The sequence below is a fragment of the Excalfactoria chinensis genome, chromosome 26 (assembly GCF_039878825.1).
Source record: "Excalfactoria chinensis isolate bCotChi1 chromosome 26, bCotChi1.hap2, whole genome shotgun sequence".
NCBI lineage: Eukaryota > Metazoa > Chordata > Aves > Galliformes > Phasianidae > Excalfactoria > Excalfactoria chinensis.
Genome location: NC_092850.1, coordinates 417695 through 433114, shown reverse-complemented (window position 1 = coordinate 433114; position 15420 = coordinate 417695). Strand labels below are relative to the sequence as shown.

At 61.5% G+C, this 15420-nt stretch overlaps 1 protein-coding gene across 1 annotated transcript; it reads right to left on the bottom strand.

Moving 5' to 3' along the window:
* Positions 1-621: 621 nt before the first annotated feature.
* On the bottom strand, positions 622-13587 carry NCAN (neurocan). Its single transcript, XM_072357488.1, has 15 exons — positions 13449-13587; positions 8840-8919; positions 7552-7953; positions 6753-6927; positions 6551-6678; positions 6167-6460; positions 5342-6094; positions 4188-5243; positions 3712-3828; positions 3495-3608; positions 3191-3349; positions 2995-3077; positions 2770-2914; positions 1542-1724; positions 622-1445 (listed from the first exon to the last, which is right to left on the bottom strand). The coding sequence occupies exons 2-15, from the start codon at positions 8910-8912 to the stop codon at positions 1297-1299; spliced, it is 3831 nt and encodes a 1276-aa protein (XP_072213589.1). The 5' UTR covers positions 8913-8919; positions 13449-13587; the 3' UTR covers positions 622-1296.
* Positions 13588-15420: the final 1833 nt, after the last annotated feature.

Genomic DNA, 15420 nt, shown 5'->3' with positions numbered 1-15420 from the left:
TACTACAACCCTACCGCATCCCTACTACAACCCTACTGCATCCCTACTACAACCCTACAGCATCCCTACTACAACCCTACTGCATCCCTACTACAACCCTACAGCATCCCTACTACAACCCTACTGCATCCCTACTACAACCCTACTGCATCCCATCCCCACTGACAGATCAAGACCAGCCCCAAGTGTGGGGAGCAGCACTGCAGCAGCACATTGCCAGCAGGGACCCCTGAGCCACCATGGGGTCAGTGGGGCATGGGCTGGAGACCCCATGTCCCCCACTTGGTGGGGCACAGCAGCTGCTTCTGAGCTGGGCAAAGCTGAGCACAGTGCATCCATCACCTTCACGGCCCTTCTAGTGCTGGTGACAATAAATAGCTGCCAGGAGGTGACACGTGTGGCCATTAAGAACACAGGGAGGGGACTGGGGTGGCAACCAGAGCCCCAGGTGATGCTGTCACACAGTGACAAATGGCAATGGGGAGGTGATACAGCCCTGGTGTGAGGAGGGTCGTGGTTGGATTTAGCAATGAATGGATTCGGATGGAGAGCACCACGGTGTCATGGAGTGCATCCCACCTCCTCGAGGTCCCCATTAAAGCAAAGGCTCTGGGGAGCTGCTCAACTGTTAAAAAAATTTATTAAAATGTCCAGCAGTACAGAAACGCAGAGTCAGAAATGCCACGGAGGAGGGGAAAGGGGGATACGGGACATTGCAGTCACATCGCAAACAGCTGAGATCAGAAAGCGCCATACACACACACGCCAACTCCAATGGGGAACCGACAATGAATGGAAAAAGGGAAATCCAACCCCAAAATCCAGCCCACAAGGTCCCACAAAGCAGGACAGGGACCCCGTGCTGGTTGTGGGGACATTGGTGGGGCAGGAAGACGGGAGGGGGGGGGGGGGCTGTTAAAAAAACGGAGCCCCCCGCAGGGCAATGGGGTGATGGATGGGGGCTGCTGCGTGTCCCCCCACAGCCTGGAGGGGAGCAGAGCCCGGGGGGCCGTCGGCCGCCATGGGGCAGCCCCCCTTAGGACCCAGCGGGGATTTCGGGGTCCCCATTTGGGGTCAGGGGCTCGACCCCGGGGTGGGGCATGCAGGGGGAGGGCTGGGGACGCACACGCAGCCGCCCCCGCTGGGTCCTATTCCCTACGGGGCCGGGCATCCTAGGAGCTAAAGCAAAGGGGGGTTATAAAAGAGGAGGTCGGGGGGCGGAGGGGGACGTCACCACGTCCCGTCCCACGGACGGCTGTTCCTGGGGAATGCACACTCACTGCTCCCCCCCCGGCCCTAGAAGTAATGACCCTCCTCCATCCAGTCCAGCCGGAGGTGCTTGTGGTGTTTTCTCCTCTCCTTGCGGGGTTTGTGGTGGTGATGCTGGTGGTGAGGGTGGCTGTGGCGGTGCCGGTGGTGCCGCCGTGCCCGGTGCGACCTCCTGGCTAACGGGGGACAAAGAGCGACCACGTGGGGGGGTCAGGGAGCCCCCATCCCCACAGCCCATCCCTCCTCCCCCCCCCCCCCCAGACCCCACTAACGTTTTGTGCAGAGCAGTTTGGGCCGGTCCCATTTGCCGTTGCTGTGGCACCTGATGGTGGGGATGTGGCGCTGGGTGAAGCCCTCCTCGCACTGGTAGCGCACGCTCGAGTGGATGCTGTACCTCTCCTTCTTCTTCCCCACAAGGAACGCGTTCTCCACCTCCGGGGGGGGCCCACACAGCACTGGAGGGGGGAACAGAGCCCTGTCAGTCCCCATTCAGACCCCTGGTACCAGCAGGGGACATGGAGACAAGGGGACATGGAGACAAGGGGACATGGGGACATGGGGACATGGGGACATGGAGACAAGGGGACATGGAAACATGGAAACAAGGGGACATGGAGACAAGGGGACATGGAGACAAGGGGACATGGGGACATGGGGACATGGGGACATGGGGACAAGGGGACATGGAGACAAGGGGACAAGGGGACAAGGGGACAAGGGGACAAGGGGACACGGGGACACGGGGACAAGGGGACACCCCACACCCATCATGGCCATAGGATAAATCCCATCCCATCCCATTGGTGCTGCAGTGAGGTGTTCCCAAGGATTTATGGAGGTAATTAATGGCCCTATTGGGGAGAGCGCATCGTTCCGCGCGGCTGCGGGAGCGGGAGGAGCGCTCCCAGCGAACAGCTGGAGGTTAATATAACTTTCAAGATAAGGAATGAGAGCTTAATAGTTTTAATGGTGGCAAATTAAGCAAATTAAGTGGAGAGGGAAGAATTAACTACAGAGGAAGGAAAAATAATGGAGATTAAGGGGAGCTGCTCGAGTTTTCTTTGGGAGAGGTTTCCTGAGGATGAGGAAGTGCCAGGAGGCTGCAGGATGGGGATAGGGAGGATGTAATGGGGAGGCTGGGGGCCTTGGGATGGGGATGGTGTGGGATAGGGGTGTTGGGATGGGGAGGAGAGGGCCATGGGATGGGGATGCTGCAGAATGGGAGTGTTGGGATGGAGAGAAGGGGGCATGGGATGGGGATGCTGTGGGATGGGGATGCTGTGGGATGGAGGTGCTGAGATGGGGAGGAAAGGGCCTTGGGAAGGGGATGCTGTGGGATAGGGGTGTTGGGATGAGGAGGAGGGGGCCATAGGAAGGGGAAGCTGCAGAATAGGAGTGTTGGGATGGAGAGGAGGGGGCATGGGATGGGGATGCTGTGGGATGGGGGCGCTGGGATGGGGAGGAGGGGACCATGGGATGGGGTTGGCAGACGAGCAATACCTGTGCCTTTCTTGCAGATGTAGGGCAGGTTGTAGTTGCAGGGCACGTCGTTCCACTTGCCAATCTCATGGGACACCAACACCACGCAGTCCTCACCACCCGCAAAGAAGTTGTCGGGTTGGTTCTCCCTCCAGTTCTCATATTGCTGGTGGGAAACAGAGGAGGCTGAAAGCACCCACAACCCCACATCCCTCACCCCATAAGGAGCAGCCCCACGGGTCTCACCAGCCCAGTGTTATCCGTCCATTGAAAGTCCTGCTCCACAATCCTGTCATTGAGCCCGATCCAGGTGTTCTCATGTCCAAAGCCTGGAGAGAAAGGAGTCAGAGGTGGCCCCAAGCACTGGTATCCACGGGGCTGGGGACCACCCAGGGGTGCTGCTGCTCCCTTCCCCAACACCTCCCCCTCAATGTGCCCATACTGTTGATGAAGCTGTGCTCCTCCTGTGAGTGGATGCTGGTGAGATGCCCGGCACGCCGTCGGCAGTCACGCTCTGCGTCCTCCCAGGAGCGCCGCCGGGAGAAGTAGCGATAGCAATGGCCCTGGAACTTGTGCCAGTTGTGGTCACAGCCCTCCGTGTCTGCAGGGACGTGGGGACACCAGGGGTGGGGAGAGGGATGGGCACCCCCCGGGGTATATGGGAGCTCCAGGGTTCAGCTCCCCACCCCCTATAGGGCAGGACTGTGGGGTCCAGGGGCTGCCCTGCCCCATGCCACCCTCCCCACCTTTCTCGCAGCGGCTGCCACCGTAGCTGGGCAGGCAGAGGCAGACGAAGGCGTTGACCTCATCTATGCAGGTGCCACCGTTCTGGCAGGGGCTTGACAGGCAGTCATCAATGTCTGCGGGGATGGTCAGGGGCTGCAGGCACGCTGAGACCCCCAGCATCCCCTGCCCTCCCCTTCCCCACCACCAGCATCCATCCCGGCGCGGCCGCCTGCTCACCAATCTCACAGTTCTCCCCAGTGAAGCCCGGGGCGCAGCTGCAGCCACAGATGGAGCCATTGGCATGGCACGTCCCGCCGTGCAGACAAGGGTTGGTCTGACATGGATCAGCTGGAGCTGTGGGGTGGGAGCAGTGTCATCGGGGCCCTTCACCCAGCCCACCCCATTGCCCCCATGTGGCAGGACACCCATCCAGCCCCAGCTCTTTGGTGGCACAGTGGGGACGGTGCAGCCCCATGGTGGTCCCAGGGCAGTGACCACAGCAGTGCTTCCACCTCTCAGTGCCTCTACACTTTAAATCTATCCTCATTGTAGACACTAAAGGCTGTGTGTGCTGGACACCCTCAGCCAGGAGTCCCCTCCCTTGCTATTACTATGAGCAACCACAAATATTAAATACATAGGAGGATGCTTTCACTGAACCCCACGGCTTGGAAACCTCTGCCTTAAACCCAACCCCAGTGCCCTGTGCTCACCATGCTGGCTGCTGTTGCTCGTGTCTGCCCACACCAGCAGCTCCCGCTCCTCCACCATGGGCTCCTCGCCGCTCCCACTGTCAGCATCCAGCAGCAGAGTCCCCCCTGCCCCCCCTGGTGTGGTGGGCTCAAAGAGTGGTTCTGCACTCGGGGCTTCAGGCCCCTCTGGCACCCATGGGTGAGGGGCAGTGGGTGATGGCCAGTGGGTATCAGGGGGTGCTGAGGGATGGGTGGCCATGTCGGGAGGGGGTTCGCTCTTTGCCTCCCCTGAGGTGTCCTCCTCGCCAGGGCTGGGGGGCTGTTGGGGATCTGGGGGGTGTGGATACTCCTCTCCTTCCAGCACTGGAGCAGAGGGGTTTGGGGCAGCTGTAGGGCCGTCCCCCACCCGCCCGCTGCCCTCTGATGGCCACTCGGAGCCCAACTGTGGGGTCACCTCACTGTCTGTGGGGGGAGCTGAGGGGACATCCGGAGCCACTGGGGTGATGGCTGCTTCATCCCGCGGCCCCATCCCCACATCCAGGTGCTCACGGGCAGGTTCAGCCCCCATTTCCAGTGCCCCTTGGGGATCTGTGGGGCTCAGCCTGCTCTGTGGATGGGGAGAAGACACTACAATAGGGCTGGGGCTGCCAGGGAGCCCCATGGGTGGGATGTCAAAGGTTACTGCCTTCCTCTGCCTCTCCAGTGAGCCATCACCCAGTGCCCCACTGCTGTCACTGCTGGGCTGGGCGGCTGTTCTGGGGTCCTCAGCCACCAGTGGGGCTGGGGGCAGTGGGGGCCATGGCAGGATGGGGCTGTCGTCCTCCTTGGGGGCAGCATCCCCGGAGAAGTCCTCGGTGACATCTGCAGGTGGCTGAGGGGAGTCACCGCGGGGCTGAGCCTCCCCTGTGCTGACATCCTGGTGGTGAGGAATGTCACCAGGAGCCACGGGAGTGGGTGGGGATGATGGCAGGGACGTCCGTGTGGGGCCACGGGGATCATGTGGGGCTGAAGGGGGGCTCCACTGTGGTAAATCCCTCTGGGAGGGAGGCACAGGGGTGATGGATGGTGCCAGCAGCTCTGTAAAAGATAAGAGCACTGTGGAGTCCCCTGGGTGGGGTGGCAGCACCTCAATGCCACACCCCCCCCCCCCCCCCCCCGCCCCAGGCATCACTTACTGTGGCCAATCTCCTCCTCCACCTCATTGGAGAGTGGGTAGGGATCTCCTCTATGGGGGCTCTCAGCACTGGGACGGGTGATGCTCCACGTTTCTACCGTGTTGGCTGCAGCCCCCTTCACTTCCAGGGCCAGGATGGGGGCCTGGGTGACTGTCCCCACCAGGTCCCCAGCCACTGTGTGGTCATCAGCCACTGTGGGGTCCTGGGCCACCGAGGGGTCCCAGCTCTGCTGCTGCAGCTGGAAGTAGCGCCCATTCAGCCCAGCGTAGCCGCTCTGTTTTGGGGTGCTGGGGGTTTCTGCTGCCACGGTGGGGACCGTCCCCAAAGCTGGTGGTGCTGGTGGTGAGCTGGTGACCTCCTGAGCTGGACTTTGGGTCTGTGGATGCAGGGTGAACAGGGGCTCTGGTGGTGCCAAGCTGGTGCCAAACAGCTCCTGTGGGGAGCCCCGCAGCGCCTGGTCCAGCGCATTGAGGGCTTCATCCTCGAGCGGCCACACTGATGAGGAAGGGGAAGATGAAGAGGTCATGCTGCTGCCCCTGGGGATGTCACCACGCCATGCTGCCGTCACGCTGCTTGCCAACTGCAACTGCTCATCCTCAGCACCACCCGGCCCCACAGCCCCCAGCTGTGGCAGGATGCCGGCACGTGGGCTGTCCCCAGAGGTGGCCATGTCCTCACGCTCCACCAGCACGTTGTCACTGCCCAGTGGCTCTGGTTCCCTCTGCTCTGCATCGGGAGCACCCGCCGTGTCCCCTGCAGGGATAGGGATTAGGGGTGAGCTGCCGTCTGGCACACAGCAATGGCCCCAAATCCCATCCTTGTTACCTTTATAGCAGTATGCATCGAACTTGGAGGTGGGTGGGGGGAAGCCGGTGCGGTTGGGGAAGCGGTAGAGAGTCCTGACACCCGGAGCTTCACCACCACATTTCCTGCGTGGAGTCAGGATGGGGTACCTCACGCTGCCATCTGCCAACCAGCCTGGGTCACACTGGTCCAGGCCCTCACGCCAGGCCAGGTACAGCTGCCCCGTGGTAGCCAACGCAGCCCCACGGTTCCGGCAGTGCCTCCGTGCCCCCGCCAAGGTGAAGCGCCCTGGGGCTGTGGCATAGAACACCTTCCCTGCAAGAGAGCACAGTGCATTGGATGGCCATCCCCATCCCACTGAGCACACACCGAGGGACGTCCCATGCATCACCCAGCTCTGCTTGCCTTGCAGCTCCTGTGCATAGCAGTAGACATCATACAGCTCACCGGGCTCCCTCTGGCCATAGCTGCGCACCCCAGGGAGGCTGTTGCGGTCCCCATAGCAGCCGGGTCGGGACAGTGTGATGGGGTACCTGCAGGACAGGCTGCGGTGGGTGCCCAGCTCTGTGCCAGCAGTGGTTGAGGGGTGCTGGTGCCACTCACTTACCTCACACTCTGGTCAGCCAGCCAGCCTGCATCACAGTTGTCATAGCCGTCCTCAAAGGCGGCCTGCAGGTGCTGGGGAGAGGCGATGATGGCTGAGTTGTCCATGCAGGCACGCTGGGCGGCAGCGAAGGTCAGAGCATAGCGAGAGCCCGCAGGGCGGTAGTGGAAGACAACACCTGGAAGGGAGCAGCACTGCTCACACACAGAGTGTTGGGGATATGGGGCACACAGCTTGCTGGGGTACGTGGGGTGAAAGATTGACATGCAAGATAGGGTGCACGGCTCACGGAGAGCATAGAATCACAGAGCCACCAAGGTTGGTAAAGACCTCCAAGATCATCCAACCCAACCACCCACCTACCACCAATATTTCCCCACTAAACCATATCCCTCAGTACAACAGCTAACCATGCACAGCTTGTAGGGTGTGCACGGCTTGCAGGGGCGCACAGCTCAGGGGGAGCTGACAGCATGCACAGCTTGCAGAGGACACACACAGCGCACTGCTCACATAGGGCGCACAGCTTGTAGGGTGTGCATGGCTTGCTGGAGGTGAATGGCTCACAGCACGCACAGCTTACAGAGGATGCACCCTACAGCTCACACAGGATACACAGCTCGTCAGATACGTGCTGTTCACGTGCATCCCATGCATAAGCCATGCATGCTGTGCGTAGCTTGCAGGATGTCCAAGGCTTGCACGGGCTTCATGGCTCACAGGGACTGCACAGCTCACATTGGCTGCAGGACTCACACAGCCCCCCCAGGCAGCACAAGGCCCCGCAGCCCCCCCAGCTCACCCATCACCTCGAGGGGCAGCAGGTCCTGCTCATCATCGATGCCCGCCACCACCTCGCAGCGGTACAGCCCCGCATCGCTGGAGCGGGCGGCGTGCAGCAGCAATGTCCCGTTGTAGCGGTCACGGGCGTAGCCAGGAAGGGACACCCGGCCCTCGTAGGCTTTCACCACCTTCACCACGTTGTCCTTGGCCACCAGGATGGGGACGTCCTCCCGCTGCCCGCTGGCTGAGCGCACCTTGCTCCATTTGACACGGGGAGGGTCCGGGGGCTCGTTGGGGCCCAGTGAGGCGGAGGGATGCAGTAGGAAGAGGCAGGGTAGTGCCACGGGCTCCCCCAGCCCCACTCGCACTGCCTGGTGCTGCACCCGGCTGATGTGGATCACCTTCCCATCGTCCTGGGAGCCTGTGGGGAGAGGTGTGGGGTACCACGGGGGTGGGCTGCAAAATGGGGCACTGAAGGGGGGCTGCTCCATCGCTGAGCTGCCATTCAGTGGCACCAGGGGAAGCCACCCCCAAGCTGGGAGAAAGCATGGCAGCAATTCCTAGGTTCATAGAATCAATGAGGTTGGAAAAGACCTTCATCCTCCTCCTGCACTAATCCCGCTCGGCCCGGCCACGCTCCCATAAATCCCATCACTCTCAGCCCACCCTGGGGTCATGCAATGCTGAGCTGGTTGGGGATGGTCACTAATCCCAGTGCTGCCCTCCATTGCCTTCCCACCCCACAAAGCTTCACCCCAAGCCCATTCCTGCCTTGGGGGTGCAGAGGGGTCACAAAGCCCCACAGCAGCGGAATGCTGCTGTGTCCCTGCTGTGTGGGATGGGGATATGGGTGGCCTGGTGTTGTGGGGGGAATGTGGGGATGCAAAGAAGACCCAGAGATACATAAAGCAAGCCATGGGGGTTGGCTCAGAGGGGGGTGCCAAGCAACGGGATTAAGGGTTTAAGGGATCCCAGTGAGGGGGGAGCATGGCCACCCGGGGGGGCTTTTCCCTCACTAATCCCCTGCCGACCCTTCTTCATCCCACTGTAGGGCTGAGGCACAGCATGGGCACCGTGCAGCCCCAACCCCCACTGAGCTGCTCCTTCTCCCTGTAAGTATTCCTTATCACTGGTGGTTCCCTGCTTGCTGCTGCTGCTGCTTATTGTTGGGGGCTCATCACCCCCAGCCACTGAGTGTTGGGGACTCGAGATGACTCCCTGCTCCTCTCCCAGCCCTACTCTTCCTCACCCCACAGCTGGGGGGGGGGGGACAGCACCCATCCCCACATACCACCCACCTCACTTACCCAGCACAGCGATGGGGAGCAGGGTGAACCCGAGCAGGAGCCAGCAGCCGGCATCCCCCATCACATGGACCATCCTTAACCTGCAAGGAGAGCAGGGTCAGCTGCTCACTGCCTCTTGGCTCTGTGCTCTACAAATCACTGTAGGGATGCAGCAACATCATCCCCTTAGGAGCCACAGGAGCAGCGTTGGCTCCGCTCAGCAGCGGCACACGAGCACAGGGAGTTTGGTTTTGCTCCTGGTGCCACACATGGTGACATCCCCACAACTCCACTATAGAGGCATGGATGCACTCGGGGGTCCCACCGCCCCCCCCCAGCACCAGGTGCAGCCCTCACCCTCCTCCAGCATTAAGATGCAGAGGGTGCCTCCGGCTGCTGGAGCACAAAGCTCCCATCCATCTGTTTTACTGCAGCACCGATTAGTGCTTTCTAAATCATCTGCTCTCCAGCCCGGGAGGGATGCTCACTCCCCAGCTCTATCAGTGAGCAATGGAATGACCCTGCCTTATCCCCTGCCCAGGATGGGGAGCTCCTGCTTCAGGGCATGTGGATGGAACCCCCCAACCCTCCCAAGCTGCAGCTTTGGCTCAACCCCCAGCTTCCCTGTGCCCTGATGCTCCATTTTCCAACCCCTGATTTCTCACCTTGTCCCTTTTGCTTTTAAGGACAAAAATAGAAAGAAAAGACAAAGAGCAAAATGATAAGAAGAAAAGGAGACACCCCCCGTGTTCAGTGTTAGAAAATGGCCCTTCTGGGGGGTACAGAACTGGGTTTTATTTCATCTCTTCTACAGAAGAAACCATCTGCAACCCTACGGCTGCCCCTTCCCTTTTGCACAGCTCCGTGGTGATTTCTGCTTCCAAAAGCTGCTGCTAATAAAAGCAAAGGGGTGACCTGACCTGCAGTGCAGCTCCATGCTGAGCCCCAGCCTGAGCTCACCATGGGAGAAATAAGGGAGCAGCTGGGAACAGCTGCCCCACAAAGTGCCCAAGAGCCCGGACAGGTACAATGGCTGCTGTGGGGTGGGATGCTGCAGAATTGAAGGTAACCAGGAACTGCTGAGCTCTGCTCTCTGGGACAGAGATCCCATCCCTGATGCCCAGATGGAAACCAGCACTCAAATTTTCCCTGTTTTCCTGCTCCAGAAAAGAAAGATATCCAAGTGGCATGGCATGGCATGGCATGGCATGGCATGGCATGGCATGGCATGGCATGGCATGGCATGGCATGGCATGGCATGGCATGGCATGGCATGGCCAGGCTGGAGTTCCAGCTCCTCCCCACTGAAATGCTGATATTGCTTTTCTAAGGCATTAGAAGCTCTCCCAGCACAAACCTTTGGTCCAGGGGCTTGGGAAGGGAAAGCTGCAGGACCTCCAGGTGGGGATGGAGTGATGGGTGCAAGATCTGGATGCTGCTGCAGGATGGGTGCACACAACCTTCAGATCACTCACAGTCCCTTTTTTGGTAGGAGCAAAGGGGTCTTTTGCCCTTATTTTCCCTTTCTGCACCCCTCAGCACCCACCCCCTGCAGTTTCCAGCCCACAAAAGGCAGTGGGGCAGCCCCAAAGGCTATTGGGACCCTGAGGAGCCTCATCCACATGCCCACCTATAAACACTTCCTTAAGCTCTCTGCTGTTTACCCAGCGCTGCTGCTCTGCAGACGGACGCTCGCTGAGCAAACGTGGCCCGCACCGCTGGGTAAACATGCCATATTTTATTCAAATGTTAAACATGGAAGTTGCTCTTTGGATGTGCAACTGCCTGCCCTGCCCGGATGGATGGATGGATGGATGGATGGATGGATGGACAGATGGACCGCAGTGCCACGGACACCCCTAGGCTGGCAGCAGGACCCTGTGCATGGAGAGGATGTGGGGCTGTGTGACCGTCACCTTCCCTGACATCAGCATTTCTGCAGGTTTTGCTTTCACAGCAGGGACAGTGCAGTGCTGGGAGGGGACATCAGCACCCTGGGGACCTCGGGCTGTGAACCAGGTGAGGTATTGGTGTCCCCCAACCTGGGAACAGGGCACACAGCCTCAAGCCTGCTGCTGTGACCAGCATCTGAGCACATAGGGACCGCATCCCCGGTGTCACTTCAAGCAGGAGGACAAAAGGAGGACCCTGCCACGTCCCCAGAGCACAGGGCAACCTCAAAAGTTGATCCCAAGGTCAGGGAAATGGCACCTCAACCCCATTCCTACCAGCACTGAAACAACACACAGCCACCACCACACACCCCATCGGGACCAGTGGGGACAAAGCAGAGCCCAGCACAGCCACCCTCCTCCCCACACCGATTCTCCTTATCACAGCGTCCCCAGCTCAGCGCCCCGCTAATTACAGAGCAGTCTCCTCCCACCTCCTGTACCCACCACCCCGTAATCCAGCCCTGGTGACCCCATCCCGGGCGCTGCGGGCTAAGCCGGGTTGTCACCGTGTTGTCCTCGGCGGTGACAGCGACACACAGATGTCGGCACCCAAAGCCGGTACCGGCAGTACCACCGCATCCCGGCATCTGCGGGTGGGTGATGCCGCGGGTTGGTGGCACGGTGACACTAGCGGTGCCACGTGGCCTGGCCCTGCTGGGGACAATGGCAATGTCCCCAAACCCCGAGCGGCCCCTGCTGTAAATCGGGCAGAGGAACCTAAAATAACGCCGGTGCAAAGCCGCCCCCCGCACTATCCCCCACCCCCCGCAGCCCTCCTCCCCGGCCCAGGCGAACATTGTCACATCTGTCACTAGCTGTCACCTCGTGAATAATTCATCAGACTCATGAATATGCAAAGCAGGGGTTGGTGATTAGCTCCAGCTGAAACCTAGCTGAATTCCTCCCTGGCGATTGGGTGCCGGAACGACCCTGCGACTTTTGGGGCCCGAACCGCCCCGAGCAGTTGGGGGGGGAGGGTTGCGGGGTGAGCGGAGGGGACACTGGGGACATCCGGGGGGGACACGGGCTGGGGATGAGCGGGAGGGAAAGGGACGTTGCCACCCCCGTGGGGCCGCAGGAGAACGGGGTGCCCCCACCCTCGGCTTCGACCCGGCGGTAGGGGTGCCCCATTCCCGCACCCCCCCACCAGTCGGGTGCTGGCACCGTGATCTCCACTGTCCCTACGGGTCACTCCGGTCCCCAGCTCCACCTGGGGCACCTCGCAGAGCTTGAGCACCGCACCGTGTCCCCGCAGCGCGGTGCCCCCCGCGCCCCACATCCCTTCGGAGGGGATGGGGAACCCACGCGGACCCCACTGCGCTGCGCGGCCGCGGAAGGAGCCGGCGGCTCCGCGTCCCCTCCTCTCTGCCCACAACAAAGGAATTCTGCACTCCGCGCTGCCGTCACAGCAACGTGACGCTCCGCTCCCCCCCCATCCTGCGAGCATAAATTAGCACCTCGGAAAACTGTGATCGTGTCCAATATGGGCCCTTTGCTGGGTGCGATTTTTATTAGGCAGACAGTCTGCAGCCTTTATTTTAGAATTTGCTCTTATTTTTATTTGCTTTTTTTTTTTTTCTTTTCCTCCCCTCTTTCTGGCTCTCCCTGCGAGGCTGAGCCCCAAACCCCACACAGCATCACGGCAAACCTCACTCCTTCTCTATCAGCAGCACCGGTGTCCACCCCAAATGCAGTGGTTGGTGGGTGCAGGATGCGTGCAACGGGGTTGGCAAGGGGCCGGGCCTCAGCACCTCCCTGCCCACAGCACATGGGGTGTGTTGGGACATTGGGGACCCTCCAAGCATCCCAAACCCCTCACGGTACCCCTCACTTCTCCCTGCATCACTGCAGCCACGCGGTGTCCCCGTGCTGGGGGGGACTCATCCTGCCCGTGCTGCTGAGTCTCTGCTGGGACCCAGCCCTGCCTGGAACTGTCAGCTTGTGGGGGGGAAGAAGGGCACTGGGGGCACCGTGTCTGGGCTGTGAAACTTTCTGTCTCCCTCTCTGCTGGGGGAACACCGGTGGCACCAACACGGAGCAGGCAGCGTGTGCAGGGAGGGGGCTGTGAATTTTGGGAAGGGGGTCACGGTACACCATAGTGGGGGGGCACCCATTTGCCAACACCTGCCACCCTTCCCATTGTCCCTGCTCTCCTCTCCCTGACACTGCATCACTGCCACCATCCTCCAGCCCTGCCTGTCCTACCGGCCTCAGTGCTGGCATTCCACAGCCCGGGTGTCCCCAGCCTGAGAGCACCGCTATGCCCGTCCTGGAGTCCCCAGCGTCCCTCCATCCTGCTGTCCCCACGGTTCCACCCCATTGTCGCCCAAGCCCATTCCCGATCCCCTCAGCCGATGTCCCTTCCAGTCTCCCGATCCCGAGCTCCCCAGCCCCAACAGCCCCCTCGCTATCCCCAGCCCTCAGCCATAGCGCAGCCCTCCTCCCAGCCCCCCTCACCCCAACGCACCCCGATGTCCCCCAGCCCCAATCCCTCCCTCCGCATTCCCCGTACCCGCATCCCCCCGCCGTGACAACCGCGTTATTCCCAGCCCCGATCCGTCCCGCTCGTGTCACAGCGGTGCCACCGCCCCCATCCCCGGCCCCGCCGGCACCGGGCACCGCAGCGGAGGCGCGGCGCGGGCGGATCCGGTACCGGTTCCCGGTACCGCACGTACCTGGGGCCGTGCTCACGGCGCGCAGAGGGTCATCGCCGCCGGTGGAGCCGCGCACCGAGCGCCCCGCCGGCACCGGGGGCTTAAAAGCGAGGAGCAGATAAGGGGCAGCGGGGCCGGGTCCCCCGGAGGGGGCCGAGCCGGGCCGGGCCGGGCCAATCGCGGCTGGCGGCAGGCGCGGCCCCCCCGCCGGTGCCGCCCGCCCGCACCTGCCCGCAGCGGCGGCGAACCCGCGCCCGCTCCGCGCCCGCCGCGCTGCCCGGTGCAGGGCGAGGGGCGGCCGCGCATGCGTCGCCGCCCCCTTTCCCCCCCCCTCCATCCCCCCCAGCAATCGGGGCCGCCCCCTCCCCTGAGAGCGGGGCCACCCCCCGCCGCCGGCACCGCAGACCCCGCCGTTGGAGTGGAGCGGGTTTTCTCAATAGGGGGCTTCTTCCGTGCCGACCCCCCCCCGTGCAGCGTGCCCCGCATCCTGCCCAGGCACCCGGGGGGGTTTGGGGTGTCACCACGCAGGATGGATTCCCTGCAGCCCTCTCCACCCCACTGGTGCGTGGGGACCGGCCGGCTCCAGTCATGTTTCTGGGGGGGTCCGAATGAAGGACACCTTCCCCACACCCCTAATCCCCTGTTGCACTTAGCGCCCTGCAGCCCCCCACCCCACCCCCCATCCCGTGTCCCACGCAGCCCCACGGCAGCTGGAAGGAGTTGAGGATGCAGAAAGGAAGAAGAGGAGGATGTGCAAAGCCTGGGAAAAGCCCGAATAACCCCAACAAAGCGATGAGACACGAGGAAGCTACGATGCCAAAAGTGACCCCCAATATGGGGGGGGAGATTGTCAGTAAGCTGGAGGGGGGGGGTCGGGGGAGGCCTTTGTTTCCCCTGAACCTGCCAGCCTGAATGCAGAATGCCACCCTGTCTCCTGCAGCTTGGCCGGAGATGGGCACCCTTTCTTTTCCTCATCTATAGGATGGGTGCACGGAAACCCGAGAGCAAAGTTCTCATTTCCGACTGCATTGTGCGGGACTTCACAGCCCAGGCGCTGCTTCCTGCCTTTTGTGAGCCCCTGTCACAGAGCCCTTCTGTTCCCCTCCTTTATGCCACTGCAGCTGGCATTCCTGCCCCAAAAGGTGCCCGAGCATGGGGGGAAAGCAAAGGGGTTAAGGGCAACGTGGTGTTTGCCAAGTGGGAGAGGGGAGAAGGACCCGACATTGTTACTGTGCTGACATCACACTATTCCCACTTCCCACACATCCAGGTGTCACCCTACAGGTCTCCAGTCTGTAATAGTAGGGGAAAGGTGCACCCATGGGTGCTGACTGGGCTGGGCCCTCACACTGTGTCCCCAGCGTGGGGACATGGAGGAGAACAGATGGTCACTCAAGCACAGCAGGATGGGATCAGCCCTGAAATGCTCACCATCTCTCTACGAGCACCTCCCTGAGGATGTTACCAGCTCTTCCCTTCTCCCAGGAGGGAACTGATAACAGCCATAACAGCCATAACAGCCTCGGATGGGTGATTCCTCCCCAGAGCAGCTCCTGCCCTGTGCGATGGCTGCTCCAGAGCCCTGTGAGCAGTGAGCCCCATGGGCAGCCCCAGCCGTGCTGATGTGTCGCCGGCCATTTGTCTTGCTGAGCGAAGGTGCTGGCGGTGAGTTATCGGAGCTCTCCTCTCGAGTGGAGATAAATGTCATAACAGACACCAGCCAGCACGGCTTATGGATGAGGATTTAATAGACACTGCTCCCCCCATGCTGGCAGCTGCGCCATGCCCGGCCTATAGTGGGATGGCACTGGGGACCATCAGCTGTTCCTAAGGGCAATAGGTGAATCTGTGGGGTCCCTGTGCCCCCTGGCTGAGCCCTGGTGTCCCCTCCTGCCATCTCTGATGGAATGGGAGATGCTGCTGCACGTGGCACAGAGGGATGTCCTCGGTCCTCCATGCTTTGTGAAGAAAGGGACTTGGGATGTGCTGTGGG